At 44.3% G+C, this 19,595-nt stretch overlaps 1 protein-coding gene across 1 annotated transcript in view; it reads left to right on the top strand.

The window, feature by feature from the left end:
* The window catches only part of USP45 (ubiquitin specific peptidase 45), a 317,389-nt gene that overhangs the window by 39,517 nt on the left and 258,277 nt on the right, over window positions 1-19,595 (top strand). The window contains exon 5 of the mRNA XM_073626986.1: window positions 1,649-1,749. Within this exon, the coding sequence (XP_073483087.1) occupies window positions 1,649-1,749 (101 nt within the window). The remainder of the gene's footprint in view (window positions 1-1,648; window positions 1,750-19,595) is intronic.

Here is a 19,595-nt window from a genome sequence, read left to right as displayed (position 1 = left end):
AGGGGGTGGGGACGAACGAGCGCCCCCCCCCCCCCTCCTGAACCGTACCAGACCGCATGCCCTCAACATGGGGAGTGGGTGCTTTGGGGGAGGGGGCGCCACCCCAAAGCACCTTGTCCCCATGTTGATGAGGACAAGGGCTTCTTCCCAACAACCCTGGCCGTTGGTTGTCGGGGTCTGCGGGCGGGGGGCTTATCGGAATCTGGGAGCCCCCTATAATAAGAGGGCCCCCAGATCCCGGCCCCCCACCCTATGTGAATGAGTATGGGGTACATGTTACCCCTACCCATTCACCTAGGGAAAAAGTGTCAATAATAAAACACACTACACAGGTTTTTAAAATAATTTATTAAACAGCTCCGGGGGGGGTCTTCCTCCGGCTTCGGGGGTCCCTCCGGTTCCTCTTCTCCCAGCGTCCGGTTGGTTCTTCTCCGCTCTCTCCGGCCTCTTCTCCCGGTGTTCCAGTTCTTCGACCGGCTCCTCCGCTGTCTTCAGGCCGCTCTTTTGCCAGCGGAGGTCTGGACTTGTCTTGTCTTCTTGTCAACATCACCCAGTTACCACGCCCCCTAAAACGTCACAGTCCCAGCATGCCCAGGGACTGTGACATCATAAGGGGGCGGGGTCTCCGCCTATATAAGTCACAACCACTTACAGGGGCTCCAGCGTCCTGGGCTTTAAACATTGCTGCCTCGCGCCTGCGCACTGATGCGCTGTGCACGCTGGCCCCAACCACCCCCCTCTCCCACGCTGAATCTGCCATAAAAGCGCGCGTGTAGGACCATCATAGGGGGGGCAAGGGGGGAGAAAGGAGACTTCCGGAGGACTACGTGGGATCCCCCTTTCAGTTTATGTGGCAGAGCCTACCGCGGAGGAGGTGACCGGCTTCACAGACCAGCTTCACTGAGCGTGTATCCTGGAAGGCATGTAAGTAAACACCAGGTATGTCTCTTACTCCCTCTAGTGGCGGAAACCCGGTAAGACATGAAAAACTACTCGCAGAAGATAATCCTTAATCCCCGCCGCAGGAAACTGCTGAGAACAGACAGATCCGACCTTCACCCATCACGGCGGGTAATGTTGTGCCAACCTTCAGGGTTCTGGCTTCCTACTTGCAGGATCCTCTTCCTTGGACCTGTAGAAGACTCTGCCAAAAAACTTTTCGTGCAACTTTTAATTTGTGCCCCAAAGTGCTGGATCCCAGAGCCCAGTCCTCATAGAGAGACATTACAGGCAAAACCTTGTTTCTTCTTTCACGAGGCCCGGGTACCATCCATCTTAGGCGTATTTATTGGCCTGAGGTATGGATCCGGTTGTATAGCTCCTAGGCCCCAGCAGAGACCATCAAACAGAGCTCTCTTCTTAGCACATCTTCAACGTGACCAACCACCTTAGCCACTGGCGAAAAAACTGAGGTACTCTCTATATGGGAGGGGTTATATAGTAGAGGAACTTGCCTTGTAATTAGGGTTGCCAGTGTCCAATCACCTGATGGTGACTATCTAACCCACTTAGTTATTATCAAAGGCTCTGTGTCCCGTGATGTATTACCAAGAAAAACGATTTTTCCAGAGAAAAAATATTTTCACCCTTATACAGAGTTACCTTTTAGTATGTGAGTAACCCACAGACATACATTCTGTCTTTTTAGTTGTTATGAATGTGATGAGGAACTTTCGACTCACTGCAACAAGAAAGCACTGGCCCAGATGCTGGACTTTCTGCAGAAACATTCATCGCGCTCTGAGAAAGGTACAGTCTATCGAAATAAATATCCTTTTGTTTTATTCTAAAAACAAATACATTTAACAATAAACTATAAATAGCACTTTCATATTCTATCTTGTACTATAAGGCCTCATGTACACTGCTGCTGCTAAACGGACGTTTAGACCCCTTTCACACTGAGTTGTTTTTCAAGCACTACAGCGCTAAAAAACAGTGCCTGTAAAGCGCCTGAAAAAAGCTTCAGCTGCAAACCCAATGTGAAAGTCCGAGTGGTTTCACACTGGGGCGCTGCACTGACAGGGCGTCACAAAAAGTCCTGTCTGCAGCTTCTTTGCAACAGTGGAGGAGCGGTGAATACACCGTTCCTCCACCGCTCCTCCCCATTGAAAACAATGGGGCAGCGCTGTTATACCTGTAGCGGCGCTTTGCCGGCGGATTTAACCCCTTTTCAGCCGCTAGTGGGGGTTAAAACCGCCCCACTAGAGGCCGAATAGCGTCACTAAAGTGACTGTAAAGCCCGTGACGCCCGGGGCGGCTCATTGTGAAAGGGGTCTTTGGAGCAGTTGGGCATTTTTTTTCAACTGCTCCTGAACTCTCTTCTATGTCATCTTATCTGTCTATGTACACAGGGTCGTGTATAGTCGTTTCTAGGCAGTTGCGTTTAGAGGCCTTTTTTGGAAAGCAAAAAAAAATGAGTTCAGACGCTGAGTTTAGAGGCATTTCAAGCGCCAAACTCTTCTAAACGTGGTAACTTGTGTTTAGCCACATTTTGCTTACAGGCGTCTTTCATTTTTGGCTATTTTGAAAAAAAAAAACGCTTTTCAAACGCTTCTGAATGCAAACGTGGCATGTAAACGTGGCAAAACGGACGTTTTAAATGTGGGTTACTATCTGTCAAGTTAAATAGTTCGGGAGAGGTTGTAAAAATGTCCCGTGTACATTAAGCCTAAATTTCCATTGTCTTGATTTTTCTCTTGACAGTGGTAGTGCATACCCTGTGATTCTATAGATTCCTGGCAGCTAGGACGGAGTGATCTGCTGTTGAATTTGCATATCTAGCTCTCCGTATGTCTGTCTGTATTTTTTTTTTTTTAATCTTTGACTTTGGTAAAAGTGTGTAGGCTGCCGAATACATTTGAGCAATTCCTTTCACTTCAGCTGTAAAAATGTGCAAATGACATTAGTGATGCTTGAGAGACTTCTGTAATTACATTAAATGACAGGGATAAAGACGAGCGCTGGGTTCCCAAAAGAATGCTTGCAGCTGTGAGAATCCCACAGCTGATTCTGTGGGCTGCCGGACCCACCATTCCTTCTCTCATTCACAGTATGTGTGGAACATGTTTGACATGCTGGAAGAACAAAACAATACTGCTTTCTAGGGAGAGCCACCCTGGAAGTTGTTGTAGTTGAGCCTAATGACATACAAAGAGAACTGCAGGTGTAAATTTTCTAAATAGTCTGTTTTTCGAAAATGCTAATTTGTTAGACAAGAACACTTTAAGACCACACTGAAAACCAACTGATTGATCTTTTCAAATTTGTCATCGTTTTATGTTTTTACTTTAGTTGTAAGGACACCAAACATGTCAGTTTTTCTTTAAAAATTAAAGTGGGATGCTTGTGAACTAATTTGTAGAGGCAATCAGTGCTTTTATTTTACAGTTGATCTAAATGCAGTTTTTCAACTGAGTAGCCAGTCGGTACCTCTGCTTTGTGTAAGTTATTGTATTCTGACAGTGGGTAAACTTTACTGTTGTGGAAATTTTATTAAGATGTATTGTCACAGTGTCTCCCAGTGTTGTCTTGCAGCCTGCTCTAAAGAGTGGTCTGGGGCAGACTGAAGATGGTTGAGACCCGTTTTGGTAGTGAAAAGCTTCTTGAGGATGCAAAGAAGTGTTTGCAGAGTGGGGATATGTCCTCCAGCGAAGGGCCCCTGTGCAATGCACAGACAATCGTCTGGGGGGATGTGTTCACTCTGCAAAGACATTATCGGTTATGGGGAATGTGCGCTCGTGTCTCTCGTATGTCTGATCAACAAGTAGGGAGGCTATGGCATGTTCCTGCAGATAATCTCCCATCGTCAGGAATGGTAGAATAATCCAGGTATGCCTTGTTTTCCTGTTTGAAGGAATGCCTGCGCTTGACTGGCTGATTGTGAAACCATCAAGCTTTATTGTTAAGTACCCTAAATAAACAGAACACAGGCTCTAGAGCAGTGGTTCTCAACCTGGGGGTCGAATGACAATTTGCTAGGGGTCACTGAATCATGGGCTGTTCCGGAAGCCTGCATCGCTCTCCCAGCTTTTTTGCGGCCGCCCAGCAAAGCTGTCCCTGGAGCCTGTGGCCGCCCAGCCACCCATTCAGTTCACGGCGTAGCTGGGGGGCAGAGACTAGAGGTCAACTGATTGGTGAGGAATGTGAAGTGGGAGGAGCTGGAGGAGATCCTATCTCTTGATTTCGGCATAGGTGTCATTGCTACGAGACACCCACAGAGCTGGAGACACAGTGAGTAACACTACCTGTGATTAGAGTTGCCATTAAAAGTCCCCACTACAGTTCTCAGATCAGCAGATGACCTTGATCAAGAGCACCTAAGTTGGCTGATCAGAACTCCCCCCCAGCACTGCCACTCATCCCACCCCCACCCCCCAGCACTGCCACTCTTCCCACCCCCACCCCCCAGCACTGCCACTCTTCCCAACCCCCCCCCCAGCACTGCCACTCATCTCAACTCCCCCCCCCCCAGCACTGCCACTCATCTCAACCCCCCCCCAGCACTGCCACTCATCTCAACTCCCCCCCCCCCCAGCACTGCCACTCATCTCAACTCCCCCCCCCCCCCCCCCCAGCACTGCCACTCATCCCAACTCTCCCCCCCCAGCACTGCCACTCATCCCAACTCTCCCCCCCCAGCACTGCCACTCATCCCAACTCTCCCCCCCCCCAGCACTGCCACTCATCCCAACTCTCCCCCCCCAGCACTGCCACTCATCCCAACTCCCCCCCCAGGACTGCCACTCATCCCAACTCCCCCCGTCCCCCCCCCAGCACTGCCACTCATCCCAACCCCCCCAGCACTGCCACTCATCCCAACCCCCCCAGCACTGCCACTCATCCCAACCCCCCCCAGCACTGCCACTCATCCCAACCCCTCCCAGCACTGCCACTCATCCCAACCTCCCCCCCAGCACTGCCACTCATCCCAACTCCCCCCCAGCACTGCCACTCATCTCAACTCCCCCCCCCCCAGCACTGCCACTCATCTCAACTCCCCCCCCCCAGCACTGCCACCCATCTCAACTCCGCCCCCCCAGCACTGCCACTCATCCCAACTCTCCCCCCCCCCCAGCACTGCCACTCATCCCAACTCTCCCCCCCCAGCACTGCCACTCATCCCAACTCTCCCCCCCCAGCACTGCCACTCATCCCAACTCTCCCCCCCCAGCACTGCCACTCATCCCAACCCCCCCAGCACTGCCACTCATCCCAACCCCTCCCAGCACTGCCACTCATCCCAACCTCCCCCCCAGCACTGCCACTCATCCCAACCTCCCCCCAGCACTGCCACTCATCCCAACCTCCCCCCAGCACTGCCACTCATCCCAACCTCCCCCCAGCACTGCCACTCATCCCAACTCCCCCCCAGCACTGCCACTCATCTCAACCCCCCCCCCCAGCACTGCCACTCATCTCAACTCCCCCCCCCCCCCCCCAGCACTGCCACTCATCTCAACTCCCCCCCCCCCAGCACTGCCACTCATCCCAACTCCCCCCCCCCAGCACTGCCACTCATCCCAACTCTCCCCCCCCAGCACTGCCACTCATCCCAACTCTCCCCCCCCAGCACTGCCACTCATCCCAACTCTCTCCCCCCCAGCACTGCCACTCATCCCAACTCTCTCCCCCCCAGCACTGCCACTCATCCCAACTCTCCCCCCCCCCAGCACTGCCACTCATCCCAACTCTCCCCCCCCCAGCACTGCCACTCATCCCAACTCTCCCCCCCCCCCCCCAGCACTGCCACTCATCCCAACTCCCCCCCCCCCCCAGCACTGCCACTCATCCCAACTCCCCCCCCCCCCCCCCCCCCTGCACTGCCACTCATACCAACCCCCCCCCAGCACTGCCACTCATCCCAACTCCCCCCCCCCCCCCCCAGCACTGCCACTCATCCCAACTCCCCCCCCAGCACTGCCACTCATCCCAACTCCCCCCCCCAGCACTGCCACTCATCCCAACTCCCCCCCCCAGCACTGCCACTCATCCCAACTCCCCCCCCAGCACTGCCACTCATCCCAACTCCCCCCCCCAGCACTGCCACTCATCCCAACTCCCCCCCCCAGCACTGCCACTCATCCCAACTCCCCCCCCAGCACTGCCACTCATCCCAACTCCCCCCCCCAGCACTGCCACTCATCCCAACTCCCCCCCCACCACTGCAACTCATCCCAACTCCCCCCCCCCCCAGCACTGCAACTCATCCCAACCCCCCCCCCCCCAGCACTGCCACCCATCCCAACTCCCCGCCAGCACTACCACTCATCCCATTTCCCCCACTAAGGAGTAGGAGAAGGAATAAAAATAGAGAATACATGGAAGGGAGAGGAAAAGAGGGGGAGGAAAAAAGGAGTGAAAGAATAAGAGAAAGAACAAGAAAGATGGCTAGAGAGAGGGATGGGAAAGGAAAAGAAAGAAGAACAAAGAGAGAGTGGTACATCCTAAAATGTACCATAAGGGGTTTTAATACAGTACGAGTGGAAGGGACTCGGAGAGCGCTAAATGTCCGTGGGTTAGGGGAGCAAATTACTTATGTTGCCTTAGGTGCTGACAACTCGCGCTACGAAAATAATTTTACTGTTAGGGGTCCCCACAACTTGGAAATTTTTTCAAAGGGTCACGGCACTAGAAAGCTTGAGAACCACTGCTCTAGAGGGACAGTTGAGCTGTAGAGCTAAGGATGTAAGGATAGTGGTCATGTCTTTTTGCTTGGAAAGATACGGGAAACAGGGGTTTGCTAAGATGCACTATACCAAAAGGCTGAAAGGGCGCTCTATTAGCGCAGGAAACATGGATTACGTGCAGCATGCAGTGTAATTTCCACGACACCCCGACGTCAGAGTACACTGATCAGTGCTGCTGGCTATAGTTATCTATTTATAACAAATTAGTCACTTGTGTTTAAAGTGACATACATTGTTCTCTACTGCAATAAACTTAACCTACCTGTCTGTTCACAGTCTTCTGTAGAATGTAGTTGTGCATGCAAAGCTCCATTTACATTCCAGCACAGTGCCTGTGTGCCAGGATGACTGCACTCCTGAACATGAGTGGGAGTGACCTCATCTCTCACCAGCCATTTAAGATGGCCGAAGACTGGCACATGGAAGAAGCCGGGGAGAACATGCTGATGAGGGACCTCGTAGGTGTCGGACCGTTGAAGCGAAGGCAGGGTAGATATAAATCAATGATTTTTTTTAAAAATATATAAAAAAAACTTTTTTTTTTTTTTAAGATTTAAATCAAATTTTTATTTTTTTTATTTTTATCAAATTTATTTTAATAAAATGCTTTTGGATTAAAAATCTAAAGATAGTTTTCCATTTAACCACTTCAGCCCCCTTCCTGACCAGAGCACTTTTTACAATTTGACACTGCGTCCCTTAAACTGGTAATTGCACGGTCATTCAATGCTGTACCAAAATGAAATTTGCGTCCTTTTTTTCCCACAAATAGATCTTTATTTTGGTGCTATTTGATCACCTCTTTGGTTTTTATTTTTTGCGCTATAAACAAAAAAAGAGCGTCAATTTTGAAAGAAAAAAACATTTTTTTTTACTTTTTGCTCTAATAAATATCCCCAAAAATGTTTTTAAAAAACACATTTTTTCATCAGTTTAGGCCAACATATATTCTACATATTTTTGGTAAAAAAAAAATATTGATTGGTTTGCGCAAAAGTTTACACACACAAATCCCCATGCTTGTGGTCGCGATCGCGACAGCTGGCCAAGCACATTAGGTCCCCCGCCATGCAGCCGGTTCCCGACCGGCTCATGTCTATTTACAGTGGCAGAATGGCACCCCTGCACCCATACGGGGTTTCCTTTAAGAGCCGCCGGAGGAGCATGCGCGCACGCCCTCTGTCGGCTCTTAAAGGAAACCCCGTACGGGGTTTTGCGCAGGGGTGCCATTCTGCCCCCGTAAATAGACGTGAATCAGTTAAGATACAGTAATAAATTTGTATATTTAGTAAATTAGTTTATTCAGCATGAAATGGAGCTTAGTTATGTAGCATGAAGCTGTATATTCTGCAATATTTAGGAATATTCCTTTATCCCATTGTTTTGCAAATTTTTGTACACTACAAACTGTATGATTTGAATCGGTTCTGATATCGCTGTTTTACTAAACTGACAGCTTATTATTCTAAATAGGAAACCTTAATTTTCTTTGCAAATATTAACAATTCTAACTAACAGCAAGAATGAGTCTTTACATTTAAAGAGCACCTGTCATTTTAGATCCATCATGAGGGCGCCTGTTAGCGGGCATCCACTCACCTGCTGCCGCCACGTCCCTCACCTTGTTGTGTCATTGCTTCATCACCAGCCATCCCATTAAAGTTAATGGTCAACAGCGGGTCAGAGATGACAGTTGCTCTTTAAAAAATATGATTTAAATCAAGTTGATTTAAATTAAGCCTTTTTACTAGTGCCTAAAATCGACTTGATTTAAATTAAATCCACCCCGAGCAAAGGTAAGTATTTTAGTTTTTTTTAAGTTTTATTTCCACTTTGTCTCCAACTAACTCTTTTTGAGCAGTTACAGAATTGTTTTTATGTTTTTGAGATAAAGGTTTTACATAAATAAATAAAAGGTGATCACTGTAAACACGCCTGATGATGTTAAATGGTTTATCTCAACCATCTAACTGCCACTTCTGCTGGAGAGTATAGTCTTTAAGCCCCGGTGCACACTGAGCTGCGGGAATGAAGCCGTGCTAGTTCAGCGATTTCACTCTGGCACGTCAGTCCTGATTTCGGCCACGATTTCAGAGACATCTGAGCAGGTTTCTGCTCAGATGTCAATGTAAATTGCAGCCCGAAATCGCAAAATGTAGTACAGAAACTTCTTTTTGAAAATGGTGCGGCGCCGCAAATGCAGCGTCGCACTGATTTGGACGGTGCAATTGTCGCCGTTTTGACATGTCAAAGCGCATGTCAAATCATACTAATGTGAACCAGGGCTTAAAGGCAGTTGGAAAATACCAGACTTACTGGCTGGAAAAAAAAAAGAACCTCTGTGCTAATGCTATTATTAGACTGAATCATATATGTATATTAGATTTTTCTCAAAGTTATACTTTAACAGCTATTAAAGAGGGATATCAGCCACGTGGGGAGTAATTTGTTCTCCGTGGGCTGGCTGACTCATATTCTTGCACCGTAAAAAGACGCAGTAAAATACTGCAAAGTAGGTAGTATGTAATCAGCCAATACGATTGTCCTCATGTATGTACTGTTTCATATTTACAAAGGATTCATCAAAATAAGGTTTTTAATTTGATAACTAATTTTGATAAGATTTTTTACATCAAGCTATCTCTTTTACGTGCATATCGTTGAAAAGGCTACATTTACTTTTAAGGGCTAGGGTACACAGAATTTTTTTGGTCTTCTTCCCAATAAGAGTTATTGTGAAGGCAAAGGCAACTCCAGAACATCTCACAAAGATCTTAAATGTAAGCCAGCTTTGGCTTTGTATACAATCCTTAAAATGTTTCACCACCTTCCCAACCCACACACAGCACACCCTCCAGCTCAAGACCTCCATGGAGATATCTGCTTTATACTGTAATCAGGACTCCCTGGCATAAAGCTGGGTACACATCGTCTGAAAATTGGCTGAAAATGGTCGGTACGGCAGGAACCGGCTGACTTTTGAGCTGTGTGTACAGCTCCTTGACACGACCACCTTCTGTCAAACAAGCATGCTGGAAAACCAGAATTTGATCAGCGCTCACATTCAATGCTGGGGAAGTCCCCCTGTGAGAACACAACTCAGTGGGGAGATCACATCGGATGTATTAGTACGGCGATCTGTCATTTTTTTTTTCTTTTTTAGTTCAGCCCACTGAGTTGAACAAAAAAATAAACTTAGCCACTTCATCTAATAGTAAACAGGAGAGATTATAGTTTATCGTGATCCATGTCATTTGAATTTAAGAAAGTTTAGGTTGATGGTTGTTGATTTTCATGACTTGACACTAGTAGTAATACAGATAAAATTAGAGTTCTTTGAATCTTTGAATGTGATGTTGGATGGGTGTCCAAGTAGGGAATTTTATTGGAACTCTGAGACGTCATACTTGAGGGGCCCAAGGAGTAAACCGCAGCTATTTTTCTGCTCATTTTGGATGGGCTGCCTAATCACCATGCACCTTTTATGTACTGGGGAAAAAATGCATGCTGCAGGTATTAAAACTGTTAACAATTTTTTTTATTTCAAATTACGTAGGCTTTAACAAGATATTTGAATATGTAGCTTAAGGTAAGATTATTTCAGGTGAACGTTGTTCCTATTTGGGATCTGTTTTTTGTCTTTTACCACACTGGTAGTTTTATTGTATACAACAGGCATTTGGCAACCCCTGCCATGCGTGCTCAAATGGTCACACAATGTTGTTTGCACCTGGTACTCATTGTCATTGGCTGTAATTGACAGCTGAGTAGGCTAATACAATGCCTGAGACACCTACCTCTCTGATGTCCCTGAATGCCTGTCAACAGATGAAATACTTGGTGTGTTGTGTGGAAGAAGCTTGTACACCTACAGCGGTGCCCTGCATTACTAAATGTATAGGGTTTGGGGCTGATCTGAGGTCTGAAATTTGTTCATTGAGGTTGATCTGAAGTTTTTGCATTGGGGTGAATGTGAGGACTGATATTTATGCATTTTGGCTAATCTGGGGTCTGAAGTTTTATATGATGGGGCTAATCTGAGGTATGAAGAACATGCATTTAGACTGAAATTAGCTCTGAAGCAGTGTTACTTTTGACGTCAAATTTCGATTTAGTTTTAGTCATATTTTAGTCATCTGAATTATTTTAGTTTTAATAGTATTATAGTTGACTAAAATCTCCAGTACATTTAAGTCAACTAAAATAGAATGGGTTTAGTTAAATTGTAATGCATTATTTGAATCCAATTTAAAGCATTTCTCTAGAATTTCCAAACTCATTATATACTCCTGAAGTAAAAATTGAATAACTTGTTATTATTTATGGTACTAGGCTTTTTTAGTCATCCTGTTTTGACTAAAATGCCATTTTAGTTTTAGTCGTATTTTAGTCATCTGAATTGTTTTTTTGTAGACTAAAATAGTGTTCATTTTGTTGACGAAATTAACACTGGTCTGAAGTGCATGTATTGAGGCTGAACGTGTTCTGTGTGTGCACCAGTTAATTTTTGCACTTATAGCTGTACTGCTAGTGGCAGATTGAATTCATTAAATATATATTGAATGAGTTTACCTTGCCATTAGCAGTACAGCTATAAGTACAAAAACTGATCACAAACTAAGACTATAATGCACTACTATTCACTGGCATGTCGGTTGCCTAATGTTTGTGAACATGACACTTAATGTGAAAAATACATTGCTGACCCCTGGGTATACCATTATGCAGATAAAATGAAGTACAATTTTTTGTTTAATTGAAATATATAAAGAATAAGTAGCAGTGAATAATCCCACAGAAGACAAGTCTGATCAAGAAAAGAAACCTATTAACTGTGCTGTTATAGTATAGACCTTCAGCTGAAGGACTAAATAGGTGTTTTCAATAGAGCGATGTTTGGCTCTGTTTGGCCTTGATGCAAAGGTTGCATTTACAGCACAGGAAACAAAGACTACAATGTCAAATATATATGTTGGTATGATGGAAATATGCATAGAAGAGTTTAATAAACATGGGTTTATCTTTGATGATGATTTTTTTTTTTACAAACTGTCTTTGTAGATATAACAGTGACTTAAAATAACTCACATTGAATAGTGAAGGCTCCTAAACATGTATTTGGCATGAAATAAATACTACAATGGACAAATTATATGTTTGCGTAAAATAACTACTGTGCATTGAAGTCTGATCAGCGTGGAGTTCTAAGATATTTGTTACCAAGTTGTCTTTAGAATTATAAAACATTGACATAAAATAACTGATATTAAAATGATCGATGATGTTAATATTATCTGTGTGAAACAAAGGCTTTCAAAACTAACACATTCATTGATGTAAACAAGAGATATTGATTTATTAACACCCACTTACTGTATATCTCAGCATTATGAAAATGATATGCAATGATACAAAGTAAAATTGCTGAAAATCTTAAAACATATTTCTTCTTTACATTACTGTACAAAATAATAAACAACATTGCGCTCCCACCCTATCATCAAGTGTGTGTGTGAGCTAGAGATATCTATCTATCTATCTATCTATCTATCTATCTATCTATCTATCTATCTATCTATCTATCTATCTATCTATCTATCTCTATATCTCTAATATATACACACACACACACCTACTACTATACACAGAGAAAATGGGAGGGACAGCCGAAGGCAGGATCAGCCATGTATTTTTAACTCTACACAAAACTAATTCTGTAGTGGCTTTGTGAGCATAAAACTCTGTTAAATAGCATTTAATTAAAGTTTTTTCATAGTCTGGGTTTAATGACGCTTTAAGTTTTAACATGACTGTAAATTCTTGGTTATGTTATAAGAGAGACTGTAGTGATGACTTCAGCTCAAGGGGACCTGCCAGTGTGGGCACAATTGCAGCACTGATTTACCAGTCCCCTGTACATGGAGATGACGTTGGCGAGGGACATGGATAGCGATAGCGTTGGCGAGGGACGTGGACTTAGGTGAATATAAGATTTCTTCAGGGGGTATTTTAAAAAAATGAAAAAAAAAACAAAACATACAACAATTACAATGCTTTTAACAATATTTTTTGGCATTCTTTATTATAAATGTACAGTGAGGGTAAAAAAGTATATGATCCCCTGCTGAATTTGTACGTTTGCCCACTGACAAATTATCAGTCTATAATGTTAATGGTAGGTTTATTTTAACCGTAGGAGACAGAATAATTTAAAAAAGTTATAAATTGATTTGCATTTCCATGAATGAAATAAGTATTTGACCCCTTCACAATGAGAGGGTTTTTGTCCCACTTCTTTTTTGCAGATCCTCTCCAAATCATTAAGGTTTCGAGGCTGACGTTTAGTAACTCAAACCTTCAGCTCCCTCTACATTTTTTCTATGGGATTAGGTCTGGAGACTGGTTAGACTACTCCAGCACCTTTAAAACAGAAAGTGCAGCGCTAATAAAACATAAAAAATATATATAAAAAGTAAGGGCTAAAAAGACAGGCTAAAGCACAATACGATCCACCACAGTGTATGAACAATTAGTCCATAAATCCAGTCCACATAAATCTTCAAAGTGTAGGAGACTGCATGCTAATACAGACGGTGATTCCAGGAGCCCACCACCACGGTAACAAATGGCCTCTCACCTGATGTAATGGACCCTTTGATTATAGAGGGTCACAAAACGCCTTTTTCATAAATCAATAGGTATGCAGCATGTCAATCAAGGACCGGGTGCAGGACACTCCAAAACGGCCATATGAAATAAAAAGTGGCAAGAGGATAGTGCTCTCCGTATAATAAACTTTTAATTCAATGATTAAAAAGGTAACACTCACATAGGAAGTACTTGGTAAAAGCAGACAAACGATATTGAGGAACGTCGTGACGTCACCCGCGGCCACTGCGCATCTGTTACACTGTTCGGAAGATCGGAGGATCTTCAATATAGTTTGTCTGCTTTTACCAAGTACTTCCTATGTGAGTGTTACCTTTTTAATCATTGAATTAAAAGTTTATTATACGGAGAGCACTATCCTCTTGCCACTTTTTATTTCATATGGCCGTTTTGGAGTGTCCTGCACCCGGTCCTTGATTGACATGCTGCATACCTATTGATTTATGAAAAAGGCGTTTTGTGAACCTCTATAATCAATGGGTCCATTGCATCAGGTGAGAGGCCATTTGTTAGTGGTGGGCTCCTGGAATCACCGTCTGTATTAGCATGCAGTCTCCTACACTTTGAAGATTTATGTGGACTGGATTTATGGACTAATTGTTCATACACTGTGGTGGATCGTATTGTGCTTTATCCTGTCTTTTTAGCCCTTACTTTTTATATATATATTTTTTATGTTTTATTAGCGCTGCACTTTCTGTTTTAAATGTATATTGAGGGATTTGAACTTTGACCCTGGTGTTCAGCTGCTGTTCCTGTTATTCACCATTTTGCGCTGATTCATTTTTTATCTATACTCCAGCACCTTAATGTGCTTTTTCATGAGCCACACCTTTGTTGCCTTGACCGTGTGTTTTGGGTCATTGTCATGCTGGAATACCCATCCACGACCCATTTTCAATGCCCTGGCTCAGATAAGGAGGTTCTCGCCCAAGATTTGACGGTACATTACCCTGTCCATCGTCCCTTTTAATACAGTGAAGTTGTCCTGTCTCCTTTAGCTGCACAACACCCCCAAAACATAATGAATAAACCTCCATGTTTGATGGTGGGGATGGTGTTCTTGGAGTCATAGGCCGCATTCCTCCTCTTCCAAATATGGCGAGTTAAGTTGATGCCAAAGGGCTTGATTTTGGTCTCGTCTGACCACAACAGTTTCACCCAGTTCTCCTCTGAATCATTCAGATGTTCATTGGCAAACTTCAGACGGGCTTGTACATGTATTTTCTTGAGCAAGGGGACCTTGCAGGTGCTACAGGATTTCAGTCCTTCATGGCATAGTGTGCTTCCAATCGTTTTCTTGGTGACTATGGTCCCAGCTGCCTTGAGATCATTAACAAGATTCTCCCGTGTAGTTCTGGGCTGATTCCTCACTGTTCTCATGCTCATTGAAACTTCACGCGGTGAGATCTTCCTTAAAGCCCCAGACAGAGGGAGATTGACAGTTATTTTGTGATTCTTTCATTTGCGAATAGTGGCACCAACTGTTTTCACCCTCTCACCAAGCTGCTTGTCGATGGTCTTGTAGCCCATTCCGGCCTTGTGTAGGTCTACAGTCTTGTCCCTGACATCCTTTGACATCCCCCCAGGGCCACAAAAGATATATACTGTATTTATCTACGCTGCCTCGGAGGGGACAGAGAGGGGCGGGATGAGTGCCGTCATATTACATACAGGAGAATCACCTGTTTACTCGGCTGCGTCTGTAATAGGAAGTCCCGTCTCCTGGGCTGCCATTGGACGACTGTTCTGTCTATCACAGGAGGCAGAACTTTGTATTAAAAAGGCCGCCGAGTAAACAGGAGATTCTCCTGTATGTAATCTGTTGGCGCTCATCCTGCCCCCCCCCCCGTCCCCTCCGAGGCTGCAGATGGGCATCCATCAGGCTGCAGTGATGGCAATGGTGAGGCTGCATTGATGGGCACTGATTAGGCTGCATTGATGGGCACTGACCCTTATTTTGCTTCACAGTTCTTTATTTAAAATTTAAGTTTTTTTCCTGAAACTTCCCTTTTAAAGTGAAGGTGTGTGTTATACGCCGATTAAATACGGTATATCCAAATAACTCGCCCAAGCTCATCCTTAGTCCTGAGTGGTGCTCAGCGATTCGTTGGGGGCCACAAAAGATATACATATGTATACAAATATCACACCTGAGCTCAACTCTTCACCATACACAGCCACAAAGGCAAGAGAATTCTTGTTGGGCAGTGTATGAGTGCTCGGACGAACACAGTTATGCCCTGTACACGCGGTCGGATTTTCCTACGGAAATTGTTCGATGGGAGCTTGTTGTCGGAAATTCCGACCATGTGTAGGCTCCATCGGACATTTTTCATCGGAATTTCCGTCACACAAAATTTGAGATCTGGATCTCAAATTTTCCGACAACAAAATCCGTTCTTGTAAATTCCGATCGTGTGTACACAATTCCGACGCACAAAGTTCTACGCATGCTCTCAATCAAGTACGACACGGAAGCGCTCGTTCAGGTAAAATGCATTTGTAATGGAGATGGCACATTCGTCATGCTGCAAATTTTAAAATCTTTTAATGCAGCGCATTCTCTTCTTTTAATGCTAGAATAATGAAGTTGTTTTGCTGGTCATAGTCACACAGAGTTCTGACAAACTGATTTCTTTTGTATTTTTCGTGATCTCGTGAATAATTTTTTTTTTTCATCAGATGTCCATAGTAATGTTTTGAATTTTGTTAATAAATATATAAATAAATAAATAAATATATATATATATATATATATATATAATTTTTTTTTTTTTGATCCAGAGCTCCTATTTAAATTTTTTTTTTTTATAGTGATCTCCATAATTTTTTCTTTCGTTTTGTGTCAAGTTACCACAACACCATTATTATCCTGTATTTTGTAACCTCAAGGAGGCCGGTGTTGGTGTCCCTTGTTAATTTGACGTTGTATTTTTGAACTGTACCTGCCTACTCACAAACAAACTGTCTTTTTTGAAGTAAAACACATAGGCAAGTATTTGTGAAAAATAAATAGCCATGTATTCTGGGTCATAACAAAATAAAGAGGAAGGCAACGCTAGAGAAACTGGTGAAATTTGCAAAGCCTTTGTACCCCAGGCAGACATAAATTATTTTACAGTCAAAATTGGTGGCCTGAGGAGTCCTTATAATAGTGAGCACAATCCGGTCCAGGACTACAAGAGAACAGGAACAGCAGCAGATGACATATCTGTCCCCAGGCTGTGGTCTTACCACAGCCTGCATCTTTTGTCAGACCAGACTGAACCCAGGCCATTACTTTCTTGTCTTCCTTCCATGCGTGCTTCCAGGCTGTGGCTCTGGTGTTGTAGTTGTGGCAGGAGGTGGAGGAGGAGGACTATAGTTGAACTCACAAATGTGGCTTTGGCTTGTGAGTTCGCCCCTCAACCCCTTATTTAGGGCTTGTAAGCCAACTTCCTCACATAAGAGGCGTTAGCCCTCCTCCATTTCCTGCATGTAGGCATAGTCCTCTTGAATATTGGGGGGGGTTCTGAGGGCCACAGTAGCCTTCCGAAATAGGCCTAGTACTGCCTCCTCCAGGTTAATCCTCTTCCTGGGCCTCTTTTTTTGAAAGCGGAGGGGAGGGACCTGGGATTCGGACAGGCTACTGGGCCCGGCCACCTCCTGGCTGCCACTTACCCCCGCCACCTCCTGGCTGCCACTTTCCACAGCCTCCTCCTGGCTGAGACTTTCCTGTGTATGAAAAAGGGACATAGTTTTTGGTTCATCAATCACACACAATTTTCAGCTCATGACTGTTGCAAGTTGAATATTAATAAATAGAAAAGACTATCATTCTGACCCCAGCATTTTTCATTCTTGTCACAATCATTTGTGGCCACTACTGTCTATTGATATGTAAAACACTTTGTAAAATCAGAAATTACTGCTCAATAATAACATCTAGTTAACATCATTAATTATTTGACAAGAAATATGTTGAACAATGCTATACCTGGCTCAAGCTGGGCTCCTCCACATCTTCCTGGCTGGAAGGCCCAGGTTGGACGTCGGAAGCCTCAGCTGAAGTGGAAGGAAGCCTTGAAGGAAGACTGGAGAGTGCTGGCCTGGGTTCAGTCTGGCCAGAAAATGCAGTCTGTCATAGTACCACAGCCTGGGTACATAAATGTCAAATGTCATATGCTGCAGCTCCTGATCTCTGGGAATCCTGGACCTTTTTGCATCCTGGACCTCTCCCTATTATAAGTGCTCCTCATGCCACCAATTAGAGCCTTCAAATTGGGGATGTCTGCCGTGGAAATCACCGGCTTCACAAATTCCAGCAATTGATCCAGCGCTGCCTTCCTCTTTGTTTTATTGTTATAAAAGGGGTGGTTTACCTGCCACAGACAGGGCAGCTCCCTGTACATATCAATGAATATGGGGATAAAGTCCTGATCATTCAATAGATCCATTTTCTCTACAAGATACAACACAAGTCAAACCCTAATGTCAGGCTAAACTCTCCTAATCTTGTCCCAATATAGGCCTCAATCTATAAGCAGTAGGCCACTGATGCACCAAGTTAAAATTGTACCTTAGTTCAAACGATTGACGCTTCGGATACACCTTCCTCCTCTCACAGATCGTACGTACGACACACGCGTGTTACGCTTTATATACACTGCGAAACTCCTCCCGCCCCTGATGTTCTTTCTAGTCTATTCCCCGCCGCTTCTCTTTAGGCGCAGTGGGAGAGCACATGGCGGAGAAAAATTAAGTGCATGCAGAGGAGAGCAGCAACGACGAAAGCCTGGAGCCACGAACGTCCCGATCCTGGAGGAGATTTAAGGCCTCAAATATGTCCTTCATGGAGATGGTGGACATCTTGAAGAGGGCTGACTATGATGGGAAGCATGGACCTTACCCAAACCCAAATGTCAGAAAGGCCAAGATCATGGCTAAAGTTATGAAAAGTCTGCACAGGAATTTTGGGGTACGACGATCCAAGGCTCAATTAAGGAAACGCTGGTCAGACCTGAAATTGAGGGAGCACGATCAGTACAGAAAGATCAAGAGAGTTCTTCCAAAAAGTAAGTAGTTTTCGTATGTTCCTGTTAATATTATTATTATTATTATTATTATTACTTGCATGCTGCTCCATGTGCTTTTCTTTACTGTTGTACAGTTTTTAAAATGGCAACTTTCAGGTCTGTGGGCACAGTAATCGTTCGTAGTAAACATCGTTTGTTCGCCCATTTATACGATGTTTTTGCCAGATACAGGGTTAACTACATTTGTTCAGGCCTATTTGTATTAAAAGAGGTTTAGTACATTGTTGTCTTGATGGGTTTTTACTAGAATGAAATGCAAACTTGCTTCAGTGTAAGGAGAGGACACTCAGCAGCTGTTTACACATCTGGACACAGGAGCACTAGTGTGGGACACCAAAACAAACTTTTTAGGGTGTCCCACACAGGTGCTCCAGTGGATACTAGGGGTGTCTCCATGTGTGAAAATTGTACAAAAAAGAAGTATTCCAGCTTTAGAAAGGGAAAAAATGTCTTCAGCTTGGAACTCTGCCAAAAAAGACAATTGTACGACACTTCCAAGCAATGTTTCATATTACTATTTCTGGCCTCAAACATCTGTGTGCTAAGTATACCTTTTTTTTATTCACATAGGGGAGAAAAGACTCGGGACATTTGAGGACACCAGGGACCCCCCAGCTCCTAAAGAAAAGCAAATCCCCAAACCACAACCAGAAGATGTGGAGGAAGGAGAGATTTATGAACTGGGCGAAATAGTGACCACAACAGGTGAGTGTCTGAGACCACAGCTTTAGGTAATAGATGTATGCCTGCATATCTATAATACATGGTGTGTTTTTCTAATTTTAGGTGATGTGGATGCTGTGGAGGAATATTCGCATTTCACAAGTGTAAGTGCACACGTCCTCATCGGGGAGATCATGGTGTGCAATCGTGATTTACAAAAGATCAAGGAAGACGTCAATGATATTGAAAAAAGACTCAAAAACATCATTGATGTTTTAGGCCGAATCTAAAAAAAAAACACCTAAAGTCTTCATTTTTTTGCAATTTTTCACCAATTTTTTAAGTATCCTGAAAGCCAAATTTTGAAGATGCACACAGTGTGTCAACATGTGCTATCTGCCATCACGGGATATCAATGTTCACGTTTGGTGGGTGCAACCCCTTCCTCGCAACTAAAGTAGCTGAGAGGAAGGGGTTGCACCACCGAAACACGTCC

The sequence above is a fragment of the Aquarana catesbeiana genome, linkage group LG04, assembly GCF_042186555.1.
Source record: "Aquarana catesbeiana isolate 2022-GZ linkage group LG04, ASM4218655v1, whole genome shotgun sequence".
Classification (NCBI taxonomy): Eukaryota; Metazoa; Chordata; class Amphibia; order Anura; family Ranidae; genus Aquarana; species Aquarana catesbeiana.
This window is presented reverse-complemented; position numbering and strand designations above follow the sequence as displayed.